This window comes from Sander lucioperca, chromosome 10, assembly GCF_008315115.2.
Source record: "Sander lucioperca isolate FBNREF2018 chromosome 10, SLUC_FBN_1.2, whole genome shotgun sequence".
Lineage (NCBI taxonomy): Eukaryota > Metazoa > Chordata > Actinopteri > Perciformes > Percidae > Sander > Sander lucioperca.
In genome coordinates this window covers 24,767,413-24,781,148 of record NC_050182.1, presented here as the reverse complement: position 1 = coordinate 24,781,148, position 13,736 = coordinate 24,767,413, and the positions used below count along the sequence as shown (strand labels likewise).

Below are 13,736 nucleotides of genomic sequence, written 5' to 3'. Positions count from 1 at the left end.
TTTCCTCTTTGTTACTTTGGACACAGTGCTGCTTTTTGTATACTGACCTCTGACCTTGAGGAGTCACCTTGGATAATGGACAAGGAGCAAGCAATTCTGTAGACCTGTTCTTTCGTGCTTATCATTAGCCTTTCTGTCTCCCTGTGTGTCCCCTTGCTACTTTCTACTGCCCCTTCTATCTATCTATCTATCTATCTATCTATCTATCTATCTATCTATCTATCTATCTATCTATCTATCTATCTATCTACCTACCTACCTACCTACCTATCTACTTATCTACCTATCTATCTATCTACCTATCTATCTATCTATCTATCTATCTATCTATCTATCTATCTATCTATCTATCTATCTATCTATCTATCTATCTACTGTATCTATCTATCTATCTATCTATCTATCTATCTATCTATCTATCTATCTATCTATCTATCTATCTATCTATCTATCTATCTATCTATCTATCTGTCTGTCTGTCTGTCTATCTTGTGTCTGTCTGTCTCAGTACAATATATCCAACATGATCCCCCTCCTCATCTCTTAACCCCTTTATGTTTTGTGTTGTCCTGTCTTACTTTACCTTATTTTTTTTTTAAATTGTGCATTTCAATTCTCCTCTTCTCCTCCCTCCACTTTCTCTCTTTTCTTTCCTCCTCTTCTTTTACCGCCTTTTAACCTCATCCATGTACTTTTTCCTGCTTTTCTTCTTCATCCCCCACCTGTCCCTTTTCCAGATGAGATTGAGATGTTGGAGCGGCTCTGGCTGTCAGGTATCTGCCATAATGACAAAATTGAGGTGATGAGCAGTAAACTGGATATTGACAACATGGCCGGGGTCTTCTACATGTTGCTGGTGGCTATGGGCCTCAGTCTGCTGGTGTTTGCCTGGGAACACTTGGTCTACTGGAAGCTGCGCCATTGCATGGCCACCAGTTCTGGCAAATTGGACTTTCTCCTGGCAATCAGCAGGGTAAGTGTTTTTGTGTGTGCGTGTGTGTAGTGTTTTTCTGCACTAGCACACAAAACGACTCTCTGAAAAGTGAAACTATCTTTAGCGCCTCAACATTTTATATCCACGTTTCCACTGCTAATGTTTGAACTTTTATCCTTTTATCCTTTGTTCCTACAATTAAGTGCACTACACAACATTATAGCAGGACAATATGATGTTACCATATGCACACACATGTGTAAGAACATATGTGTTCCTGCCTGTGTGTGCCCTTATCTGTTACTGAGTGTGAGTGTTAGAAAGTGTGAGGTCTAGGGTCAATTCAATTCCACTCAGTCAATTCGGGAGATTAATTGAAATTCAATTCTGCTCACACCCTGGATATCCTGTTCCTTTGACAGTGACCTTGACAGAAGCAGCCCACGCCACACCATATGGATGTGATTATTGTAACTTCCCTGATAATAATTTATGATTTTTCACCACTGTGGTTGTAATTTATGCATTTATGTATGCAATTCCATTACAGTAAGCAAACAATGCACAACTGTACTATAAATAGGAATAGATGTTTATCTGAAAAATAACAATCTTGCATTTCTTTTGAAAACCAAAACTTATTTGTATTGCTGTTTTATGATTTCCATTCTCATCCACTCCCTTTATTCTCTGTCCCTCTATCTCTCATATACAGTAATACAACGTATTTTGCACGTGTGCCATAATTTCTGCAGTCTGCTGCATCTGTACACATCTATGTTGTTTTTTGCCAATATATTCCTGCATCATTATCTCAAACGCAACATTTAATTGATTGATTTTTTTCAATTCAGGAAATACCGTTTATTCTATTTTGTTTCATGTTGCTCTCCCATTAAACTCTGACTCTGTGTTCTTGATTTGTGCTCTCTTTTTCTCAGGGCATGTATAGCTGCTGTAGCTTTGAGGATGAAACAGCAGCAGCTAAATCTTTGCCAACTCATCACCACACTTCAATGGTTACAGTCCCGTCCCAGCCACATGTTGTCTCAACGTCTATGACCAACCCAGTTATTGCCATGGCGCAACAGCAGCAACCACCGCAACAGCAGCAACCGCAGCCCGTCTACAAAACACCTCTACCGGGCTCTCCTCCCACCGTGGTGCATTCTGGGACAGCACTGGGTCCCTCCAACCCCCCCATTGCTGGTGCACCCCTCCCTTGCTCCACCTTCCTGCCCCGGCCAGACCGCAGACTGGCTGTGGTGGATCGCTGGAGACTGCCCAAAACTGCTACAGCCACCAACCCAATGGCTGTAAGGGGGGCTATCACTGACATGGGACCCTTTGCTCAGAAGGTCCCACCAAACTGGGCTTCCACTGATGGAGGGGGAGGGGGAATTGATGGCTATAAGAGATACTATGGTCCCATTGACCCTGAGGGACTGGGGCCCTGCATGGAGCAGCAGGCAGGGTCCCAGACCCCCAAGACTATGCCCAGGGGCCACCCCCAGCCCCCTCCAGCCAGTGTGGCCTTTTATTCAGAGAAGGGCATGGACCACGGGGTGGGGAAGAGGGTGGTGGGAGGTGGCAGCGGAGGTCAGGGGAAAGGTCAAGTGAAAGGGGCCGTTAAACCTCTGGGCACTCCTAGATTGCCTTCTAAGAGTCAGGCCCCTCTGCCTCCTACACCCCCGCTGCCACATCCCTCTCCCCCTCTCTCCTCATCCTTCTGGAGGAAGCGTAGGCCCAAGAAGCCCAAAGAGCCTGGAGGGCCACTGTATGAGAACATTCTACCCCTGGGGCGGAGGGGAGGAGCACGAGATGGAGTGAGGGAGGGCGGAGGGAGGAGGGCACGCCCCCTCTCTCCCCCGCTCTCACTTCCTGTGCCAGTACCCCTCAGCCCCTCTTACACCCCTCCTTCGCCCTCTGCATCTTTGCACTATACATCCTCCTCATCTTCGTCGACCACCTCATCCACATCCACGTCCTCATCTGCCTCATCTTCTCGCTCCACCTCTCCCACCTACTCTTACAGCTCCTCTAGGAGCACACGGGATAGGACTGGAGGAATAGATGGAGAGGATGATGATGACGACGAGGAGCTGACAGAAGAGTCAAGCCTCCTCCTTGGCAGGGGGAGGGAGAGGGAACGCTCAATCATGCGGCCTCGTTCCCTTAGCCACGGGCGCCTGCCACCACCCATACCCCCCAGGAAACCACGCACCTCCTGGGGTGACAGAGAAAGGGAACGAGAGAGGGAGAGAGGAGGAAGCCAGCTGTCTCAGCTCCAAGAGTGGTGGGCAAGCTGGAGTGAGAGAGAGAGGAGTGGAGTGGGTGGAGATGCTGAGAGGCAAAAAAGGGAAAAGAAGCGGAGAAAAGAGAAGGAGAAAGAGAAGAAGAAGAAGAAAAAGAACAAAAAGAGGAAAAAGAGAGAAGAAAGGGAAAGAGAGCGAGAGAGAGAAAGGAAGCGGCGAAAGGTGAAAAAGAAGAAGAAAAAGGAGCTGAAGACAAAGAAAAGGAAGAAATCAATTGGGGGAAGACGCTCTGAGCCAGAGGAGGGGGATGTAGAGCCAGAGAGGGAAGGGGAGGCAGAAGGAGAGAGGGAAGGGGGAATACAAGACTACTCTTCGTTCTCTGCCCAGTATCGGAGCTCATTTGGGGAGAAGGGACGGGATTCATGGGAAGGAGAGAGGGAGAGAGGTAGGAGAGAAGGAGGAGATGAGGGCAATGACAGGGAACAGGAGGACAGCAGCAGAAACAGGGAGAGGCGTCCCAAATCCTCACGCTCTCATTCCAGACATCGTATCCCCAGTAAGCGCTACCCTAACCTCAACAAACTCCCTGCTTCAGTCAAATTTTGGGTTAATGGAAGAGGAGATGATTCTAATACTCCTCCAACATCTCTCCACCCACTCCTTCCATCCTCTAAGCGGAGAAGAAGTGGAGGGATGGACAGAGATGACAGTGGGAGAGTTGGAGAGCGCCGACCTTTGTTAATGCATTATGAAAAAGAGAAAGCACAGACCAGAGAAGGGCTTTCCTTCCCTGAGTGGGATTCTGAGGATGACGAGGGTGATGATGATGAGGAAGAGGAGAAGGACAGAGTGAGGGAGCGGGTGGGGAAGAGGGGAAGGAGAGCAGGTAGGGGGGCAGTGTCTGAGTCGGAGAGGGACAGGGCCAGGGCAGAGGACAGTTATTCAGATGAGGGCTCGTCAGGGGAGTTTGGCCGCTTTGAAAGATACTGGGAAGGAGGTGCAGGGGGAAGCAGCACTGGAATAGGGGGAATAGGCGGAGGAGGCTGGTTCTTTGGCACCTATCCCTCCAGAGAGAAAGGGGGCAGTATCAACAGTCGGGATGATTCCTTAGGAACTCGGGCAGAGGGATGGATTGGTGCTGATTTCTGGGGTTCAGGGCCAGGAGTAGGTTGGGGCTCAGGGGGAGGGAGTGGAGGGCTCGGCTCACAGTGGCCGCCACCCCCCGCAGCTTTCCCTCCACCTAGGAGATACTGGTCTATGGACAAGATCCCTGTGAAGGGAGAGAAAAAGTGGAAGAGTGGAGGAGGGAAGAGCAAGGGGCGAGCTAGGGACAGAGGGGAAGAAGCAGGACAGGTCACCATGTGTTCCTGTAGCCTTTACCCCCAACCACATCCTTACCCACATCCCCACAGCCGCTCGCACACCTCCCACTTCAAGAGAGGAGCCACGGCGCTTTCCCATAGCCAAGAAGAGCTTCTCCCCCACTGCCACAGCTTCAGCGGGGGTTCTCGCCCCAAGCCTCTGCCCCCTAAACCAGATCCCAGTCAGCCCAAATCAGGCAGCCAATCTAACCTCAGCCTCAGCCTCAGCACACAGCCCACAGACCATCCACCTCAGCCCTCACCGTCGCCACCCCAGCAGCAGTCCATGTCTCCCACCTCCCTCCCGATGCCCATCCCGCCTCCACCCTCATCCTCCGTCTCACCACCAGCAGGCATAGGGATGGTAGGCCAAGGACAGGCTCAGGCTTCGGCCAGTGCCAAACTCCAGTATCAGAGACTGCGCTCGGTGCCACAGCCACGGAGGTTCTACTCCCCCCATCTGCCACTCAAAGCCAAGAGTCTGTGCTCACGCCGAGGGTCGGCCCACTTCTCCAGTCTGGAGAGCGAGGTATGACAGGGGGAGAGGAGAGAGGGAGACGTGGGACCGAGCACCACTGCTATTGAGAACCGTGGTGCCATGGTAGCCAGAGCCAGGGATGACAACAGAGATATGGCTGCCTTGGTGACCATAGGTGATCAATTAGCGACCATCACTGCGGGAACTGATATTGACAGTAGTTCTACTGCTAACACTACTCTGTGTGAGAGCAACACCACCGCCACCCGCTCCATTGTACGCGTTCTTGTGAGGGCGACAGTGAGACGCCACACCAGGGTGAGCTACATCCGTTTGGATGGTTCCCATGACGATGAGAGTGAAGGCGAGACTGCATCACTGGGGACAGCAGCTCCCGAACTTCTCCTCCGCTCAGAATTGAGCTTTGTGATGTCATCTTCGGTTCTCCTCCCCTCCCCGAGTCACAACTATGGATAAGAGTAGTCTCCAACTTGTGAGTAATGATGTCATATTTGTACACACAAACACACACACATGCACGAGCACACTAACACATGTACACACACAGATATATGCTCAAAACGTCTCCCTCCCTCTGGCTTTGAGAACACACCTCGGTGGGATGTGAAGAGACCCACCCTCTCCCAAAAGATGCCAGTGTTTGGTCAATAGACTCTGGCTCCCTGTCCTCATTGGCTGTTGGCTTTTGAACTGGATTGGTGGACTGCTTCTCGTGTTGGGAAGACTCCCTCTTCTTCCCTTTTGTAAATCAGTTGATATGAAAAGCAATGCAGTCTCATGCACTCTGTCTGCCCAATCACCTTTCAATGGGCAGTGAGGATAGTGCTATTTATTTGCCCTTTGACCTCCTTTGACACCATCAGACCCATCTAGCTCTACCCCAGGACCATCTACGTGATGTCATGTTTTACTAGAAACCCTTTTAACCAATCAGATTGAACAGGAACAACTTCTCCTCCTCCCTGTTTGAGCTTGTCATGTCTCCTCTGGTCCAACCAGTTGAGTATCAACAAACTGAACTTTAAAAGTGAAATAACAATAAGAACAAAAAAGACATGTAGCAGATTTTCTTTTATGTCTGTCTTTTCTTTTCTTTCTTACTCAGACTTTTCTCCCCATGCCCTATTTTTTATTCTATCAATATATTTCTCTCACTGTGTTAGTGTTTTAATAAAGAGGAGGCTGGATGTGGCTAGTGTTGGAAGTGGGAATGATTCAATAGCAGTGCCAAATTTCCACTCAACAGCTTTTAAGCAAGATTGGTTTCCAAGTAATTTGTTTTCATAGATAAAGCCCCATCTTTTCTTTCCACATGTGAACAACATATAATTCACCGTCATAAGTGGGTGATTGGTGCAATATCTGTAATTGGCACTAGATGGCTGCATATTATTCAAATAAGCTTGTGAGACAATTGTGCAAGAGGCTTGTGGTAAGTTTAATAATTGTAGCTACATGATACAGAGCAAGGGGTGTGCAGCTGAAATTTATTATTTTTTTATGAAAGTGGCCAGTCAGGATTTGTTCAGAGGAAGTAAATGGAATTGAAATCAAGTGCAGCACATTGCAAAAGCTCTTTTAGGATATTATTGTATTTCACTACAATACTGTACCTTTGGCAGAGTTTGTAGATGATAGATTATATGAAGCACAAGATTCATTGTATTTTTCAGACATGCGTGCCACAGTAAATGCACAATCTACAGGTAATATATTTTGAGGATGTTTTGAAAAATATTCACTTGATGTTAACTCATGTTGCTATTATAGACAATAAAATTCACTGTAACAATGGTTAAAAAAACAAAGGACCACAGATACTTGTGCAGAGGAAATTATCTTGTTCATTTACTATATCCTTTCAGCAAATAAGACTGAACGCTATACTGTGAATGTTTTAAGTTCCAATTTGAGGTGCATATACAATAGCTGAGACGTCACTGAATGCAGTCAGTAATAACTCCTGTAATCAAGATTATCAGATGACTGTTGACTTTGAGCAATATTCCCACCTTCAATGTTACAGCGATGCAATGGCACATCTGTTTGCATCTGAGACATTGTAATTGTTTTTCCTCTAGATCATTTGTTTCAGCCAGAGTCAGATGTTCCACACCTTCACTGATTTTCTTACAGGTAGGATCAGTTTAATCTAATTTGGTCAGATGTGATTGTAATAAATGAGGTAAAGTCCTCAGCACCTGGCTCTGGCTGACCAATATGAATACGAAATGCTATGTGTTCAAGGGAGAGTAGTGAACTGTAGCATTGTACCTTCTGTGATCTGTGCCAAAAGACATCTACTGTGTAAACTGTGCCAATGTTGCCAACATTGCAATGCATACACTCTCCATTTTCATAAGGTCAACATATCCACCTAATTTCTCACACTAAGACCAGCCACAGCCCAGCTCTTCTTCTATTGTAGTTGAATGTAGCTTTGACATGATGTAGCAAAAGAACACCTACTTTTAGACTTTGTAGCTTTTTGGATGCTGTTGATAATGGCTAAAGAGGGAGGGGGGGAAGGGGGGGTTGACCTGTTATGTGAGGGACTGTGCGTTGTTTGTGCATGTCGTCACAGATCGAAGGGTTAGTTGACCTTCTCAATTCCCTTTTTAACTCCTTTGCCTTTCGATGAGGGCAGACTGTACCTGTTTATCTGCACATGGATTGCTTTTTTTCTAGATCTGCGTGGGGCAATTTTTAGAGAAATGCTTTTTCAGTTTTCCATCCTTTGGAAAGTCCCAGAATCATTGCATGTTTAGCTGAATGAAATTTTAAAGATTTGTGGTGGAATGGGTTGTGAAGTTCAATTGTAGCAAATGCTTAGGACCCAGGGCAAGCACCTTTCGGTGAGGTAGTAAGCTCACTCTACTCCGCACCCCAACAGTGGAAACCACGGCAACAGTTCGACTGCTTCCTGTGTAGTAGAATACGGCCATTTTCAACCAATCAACAGGGCTTAGACCTGGTATGTCATTGAGCATTATTGATTTCTATTGAGGCGCTAATACTTAAGTCTGTGACTGCATGAACAGAAGTGACTCTTAAAAAAACCCTCTGGCTTATTTTTGTTTATTTAGTTTATTTGATGCTGAGAAAAAATAATATATTAAAATATACTATGTTTTTGAGAATGTACCATGTTATACTGTGATTTAACTGAGATATTTTATTGTATTCAATTATCATTTGAATTCTATTATTTATCTATAAAGAAATATATATGTACAAATAAATATATACATATATATACATACAGGTATATATATATATTAGTTAAGTTTGGTATATTTGGAGGAAGTGTTAGATGAAATAGTTTTAAATGTTTTAGCTTTGTAGCGATTCTAGACACTGAAATCATTTTTGAATTTCAATTCCTCCTATATGACTGTGAAGACATTAGTGCCTGTGACAAAAAAGACAAGTAAAAGTCTAAACTCTCTATTCATCTGTATCTACTATAGCTATCAGTCTGTCACTCCTCTCGTACTACCTAACATTACTTTTTGACACTCGCTGCTTTTACACATCAGTATGTTTCTCTCACACAGTCTGCTGTCTCTTTTGCTTTCTCCTGCTCTCCTCCACCGTTCTGCTCCTGGTTTTCATTAACAAGTTATGAACACTCTTCACCTCTCCTCTTTTAAAGTTTTATCATATGGTGATCACATCTCTTTGTTAATTAATCCACCCATTGACCTTTTGCTTTTTTCCTTTGATCACTTTCTTTTCAAATCAGCTCATTCCTGTCTGTCTCCAGTCTGTCTCTCACTTAGCAAAAAACAGAGACCAGTAGATACTGTGTTCTTGCTCCTTTTGACTGATTGTTGATGCTGATGATCAATTAATTGATTGATGAAATAATTAATGAACAATGTTACTATTACTGATGTGACTGAAGTGTGTATCTGACGACCATGCCACTGTAGCAAGTCTGGGCTGTACCACACCACCAGCGAGCAAATGAGGCCACAGTTGCTATGGTGTTGCCATGGCATTTTCATGGTGTTGCCATGGTGTCCCCTGCACCGCCACCACCTGGTGCCTGCTGGGTAATATAGCATAATGTCCTTCACTTTTCCCAAAGCACTGGTCAAAGATCTGCTATGCTCCCCTCTGCTCAGTCCTGACCTTAATCAGTGGGAGGTGAAATACTGTATTCAAAAGCTCACTTTGGAAGAATGTGGAGGGGCAGCATGGTGGTGAAGTGTCTGCTGTCTACGCTGATCTAGACTGGACTGGTTTGGCTTGAAGTGGCTATGATAAAGTGTTGATATTATGTTGATCAACTAATCTTTAAATCATCAGTTTGTGCTGCCCTGCATGTAATCCCAAAAGCTTCGTATTACTGATAGCCTCAAACCAGTCAGGACAGAATTGTGCTTCTGTGTCTTTGAATGTGTGGGTTTTAAGTTGAGAGGATACCTGCCATTTAATGTACGTGTATTGCATGTGCAGTAATCATTTGTAAAAGCCCACTGCAGCATGATTCTCTCCCTCTGTTTTTCCTCTCCCCTATTTCTGAAACACACACACATACTCACACACACACACACACACACACACTTTGCTGTGCATGCATATTTCACACACAATGCGTACATCACTCAGCCAATGATCCTCATCTTCCTCTAGCACTCACCAAGCTGCAATCTAAAGCATCGCCTCAAGTAGCCCGATCATCACACAAGGGCACATGAGTGGCTTCACAAACGCTCACATTCTATACATGCTTCGCACACACTGCTGATCCATGTCTTTTGTGTAAAATTTGGTTCACAGATTTGGTTACCGGAGGAACATTCACTGCCTGTTTTGAGCTATTTGTCTCTTGAGTTTGCCATATAGTCTTGCACTCTGCTTTGCACTGTCCTGCCTGTTCTGATCCATCAATTCCAGATTAGAGTAGTCAGGTTCAATTTGTTTTACTATGCTGAATTGCTCCTCTTTTGACTAACCTTGTTGTTCGAATCTGCTTTGATTTATCAGATTTATTGTCTGGTCCAGTTGTATGTATTGAACAGTCCAGTCCAGCCTAGTGCAGTGTGCTCCAGGCTAGTCTAGTGCCTGAGTTTGTAAGAGATCCTGGTGCAGCCTCAAGCTCATCCCCTCTCTCTATTGGCCCATTACCTGGGAAGCAATACGTGTGGTGCTCCAGAATTCAAACAGGGTCTTCATTGGCTGAATCGGCCATGAATTATATCAAGGAAACACAGGAGTGCCACACGTGGTACTCACCAGGTCTAGGGTCTGCATGTTGCACCATGAAAAGCTTATCCTACCACAGTGACAGGGCACATATACCCACAGAAACCAGTGTGTGTGTTTTCAGCATTGTACAAGGCCCAGTTCTGCTCTAGTAACCTCGCAAACACTATAGGCCTACTTACGGGTTGCTAAGGCGGGCTGCTAGTAGGGTGATGTTGCTCCTAGCCCAGACTGGTCTGGTCTATGCCCTAATTTAAATGTGTTAGTTTATTTGACATTGTCTGTCTGGGGTGGGGCTGGAGGGTCAGTGCTGCACTTACTTCCTGAGAATTGCTTCATAAAATATGATTCTCTTTAATTAATGCCAGTGGTGCTGTGTTTCCTTCCAATTCTTTTGTCACGAATGCGATTGTAAATAAGGGGCTTTGAGATTGTGTTTGTGCCGTGCAGGCGTGTGTGTGTGTGTGTGTGTGTGTGTGTGTGTGTGTGTGTGTGTGTGTGTGTGTGTGTGTGTGTGTTTTCTCTTGTGACAGTATTTTCCATACAAGCTATTACCCAGTCAGAACTCCTTCAAAGTAAATTTATGGAGAGCTCAAAGAGTAGTTTCTTTGGCATTCTGACAGGCAGTCCTCTGCCAAAGTGTGTGTGTGTGTGTGTGTGTGTGTGTGTGTGTGTGTGTCTGCATGCGTGCGTGCGTGCGTATGCTTGCATACTGTATATTTCTCATAGGTTTCTCGGTTCTTGTCAGACTTTTGCTTTGATCTGGCCAGAGCTGACCTAACATAATTCACTTCTTTCACCCTCAAAAAGAGCAACACGCCTAACACTTTGCCTCAACTCTCAACCTCAGCCAACAGCCACCTGACAAGCTCTATTTCAAATACAACAAACAGATGTGTTTCTGCTGATCACAACAGAATTCAAACAGACCTGACCCTTGATGCAGCTCTCTGGGAATTCATCCATAGACCTGTGTGATATTTGCATTGATAGCCTTTTAGTTTTTTTTTGTTTTTTTTTGTTTTTTTTTGGGGGGGTGGGGGGTGATAACTTATTATATCAGGAATTGAGTATAAATATATAGTCAATAAATATAGAGTCAAATATTGTGGTAAACACAGAAAGATAAACTGAATTAGAAATAGTTTTAACTTTCATCGTCCTTTGTGGAAAATCTCTTTTCTGGTTCTCAAAGCTAGTTTTAAATGTATTCATAAATATGACTTGGTTCTTTAAAAATGCTGCTCAACCAAGCATGACAAAACATCTAAACAGTACCTGACACATGATATTCTGCAAGAGTGTTGATGGGGATATTAAATATGTTTTGTTCTGCTCCCTGTGCGTCTGCGATCTGCTAATTAGCCATGCTTTGTCAGTGTGATGGGCTAATGGCTAATTGCATTGTGAGGCCTCTGTGTGTACATGCGGTAATGACTTAACGCTCTAATAAGATTGAGTTACAGGCAGTTGGATCATGGTGTCCCCAAACACTCATCTGAGGTCAGTGTTATGCTTTTCTCTCTTACAGTATGGCTATGATGGGAGAGTGGAGGGGATAAACTGATCTTTGATCTCCCATGTGGGATTTCTTTCACTCGCATTGTGTTCTGTCATTTATCTTCGAGCTGGGTACAGTTAGATGCCAGCAGTGATGTATTTGCTTTTGAGCCTTTTTATGCATATACAATACACGAATACCATTTTTATTTGATTAAATATACATTATATTTAGTGGATGCTGACCAACTATGCTTTTATCTTGAAGTTGTAAAATATGCATGGTCTGGATTGGTCAGTTGATAAATATCTGCACCCAACACAGCTTTCTATCACTGTTCAACCCCCTACCTGCTCCATTCTTTTCCCCTCCATCTCCCTTCTCCCCCCTCCTACAGCACTTCCCAGTCCTCAGTCACTTCTTCATAGTCATACACACACACTCACACAGTACAGTGATACACACACACTCATGAACGGTGTGTGGGAATGGAAGGAGTGTGCTGCGTCCCTGCTGAGGTGCAGCAGATTGATCCTGTACTGATCTGCCACCGGGTCCCTGGGGATTTGTATCGCATGTCTGTGGTGCAGGGCTTAACACTTTCTCTCACTCTATTCCTGTCTTTGTCTCTCTCTCTCATTCTTTCTCTCTCCAGCAAGAGTGGCATCGTCTCTTGCTATGCACTGCAGTGGCCCTCACGCTCCTGCACCCCTCACCCTCCATCTCTCTCAGTATTCTGCCAATAACAGGTTTCCTTCTTCTCTCTGTTTTGATTTTCTTTCAATTCTATTTCCCCTGACTGATTCTGTCATTTCATTTATTCTCTTCTCTATCTCTGCTTATCCCTTCCTTAAAATCATTCTGTTCTCCCTGTGGATTTACCTTTCTACTGCATTGTATTGATAAATTCTCTAGCGTTTCTTTTACTAGGCTTTTGCTGACACTGTTGTCTTTTCGAAATATATCTACTGAATAACTAAATCTATATCGCTGTATATCTGCACACACTGTACTCACACATGTACAGTACATGTGGAAGGAGAGCGCTGTTTTCCTTTCATCATGTGTGCAGCGCCGCAGGGTTCTACAACCCATCGGCTTGATCTCTGAAGTTAAAAAAACACCCAAGCACCCTTTCATCTTGTGCTTTTTCCCCAGCTACACAGCGAATCTCTCGCTTTGGCCATTTTTACATGAGCCACAGTAGACCACAACAAGGGACAAAATTAGTTAACTGACCCAGCGCTAAAGCACACTGTTTGGCTGTGTGTGTGTGTGTGTGTGTGTGTGTGTGTGTGTGTGTGTGTGTGTGTGTAAAAGATTATGTGCACAAACAAAAAAGTATTTAGTTTCTGTTGCATGTGTGTCTGTCTGTAGCATGTTTGCTTGCTTTTTATGATCTTTTTTATGATTGGCAATCTGTGACTGTTTGATTAGTTGTAATGGTAATGAACACAGTGTGTTTACACAATAATGCAGATACCATTTTTTATGCAAATGCATGCCCTTAATTTGGTTCACCAGGCTATGTGTGGATGTTTAAACTCAAGCTATTAAACACACTGAAGCAGGTTGTATTTCCTGTTCTTGTACTGCATTATGCCCATAATGAAACTGGTCCATCCTGCCCCTGCAAAAGGTAACAAAAGTTTTTTTTTAGATTATCAAAAAAAGATGTAGACCACTGATGTAACTAAAATGTATTGTCATTATCAATTAATCCTATGAATATTTTCTCTATTAATTGTTCTATAAATGTCAGCAAATAAGAAAATATCCATCACAATTTCCCAGAGCCTAAAGTCAATGACCAACAGTCCAAAACAATTATTTTATATAAATGTAGAACAGAGGCAAGCACACAAACACATTTGAGTAGCTGGAGACAGAGAATGTTTGGCATTTGGCTTAAGAAATGAAATATATGATCTATTATCTATTGCTAATTAATTTTCTGGATCAACCAAACAAT

At 44.4% G+C, this 13,736-nt stretch overlaps 1 protein-coding gene across 1 annotated transcript in view; it reads left to right on the top strand.

Moving 5' to 3' along the window:
• Positions 1-10,625, top strand: part of LOC116049642 (glutamate receptor ionotropic, NMDA 2D) — a 51,722-nt gene extending 41,097 nt beyond the window's left edge. The window contains exons 15-16 of the mRNA XM_031299482.2: positions 738-973; positions 1,876-10,625. Coding sequence (XP_031155342.2) covers positions 738-973; positions 1,876-5,085 — 3,446 coding nt within the window. The 3' untranslated portion in view covers positions 5,086-10,625. The remainder of the gene's footprint in view (positions 1-737; positions 974-1,875) is intronic.
• The last annotated feature ends 3,111 nt before the right edge of the window (positions 10,626-13,736 follow it).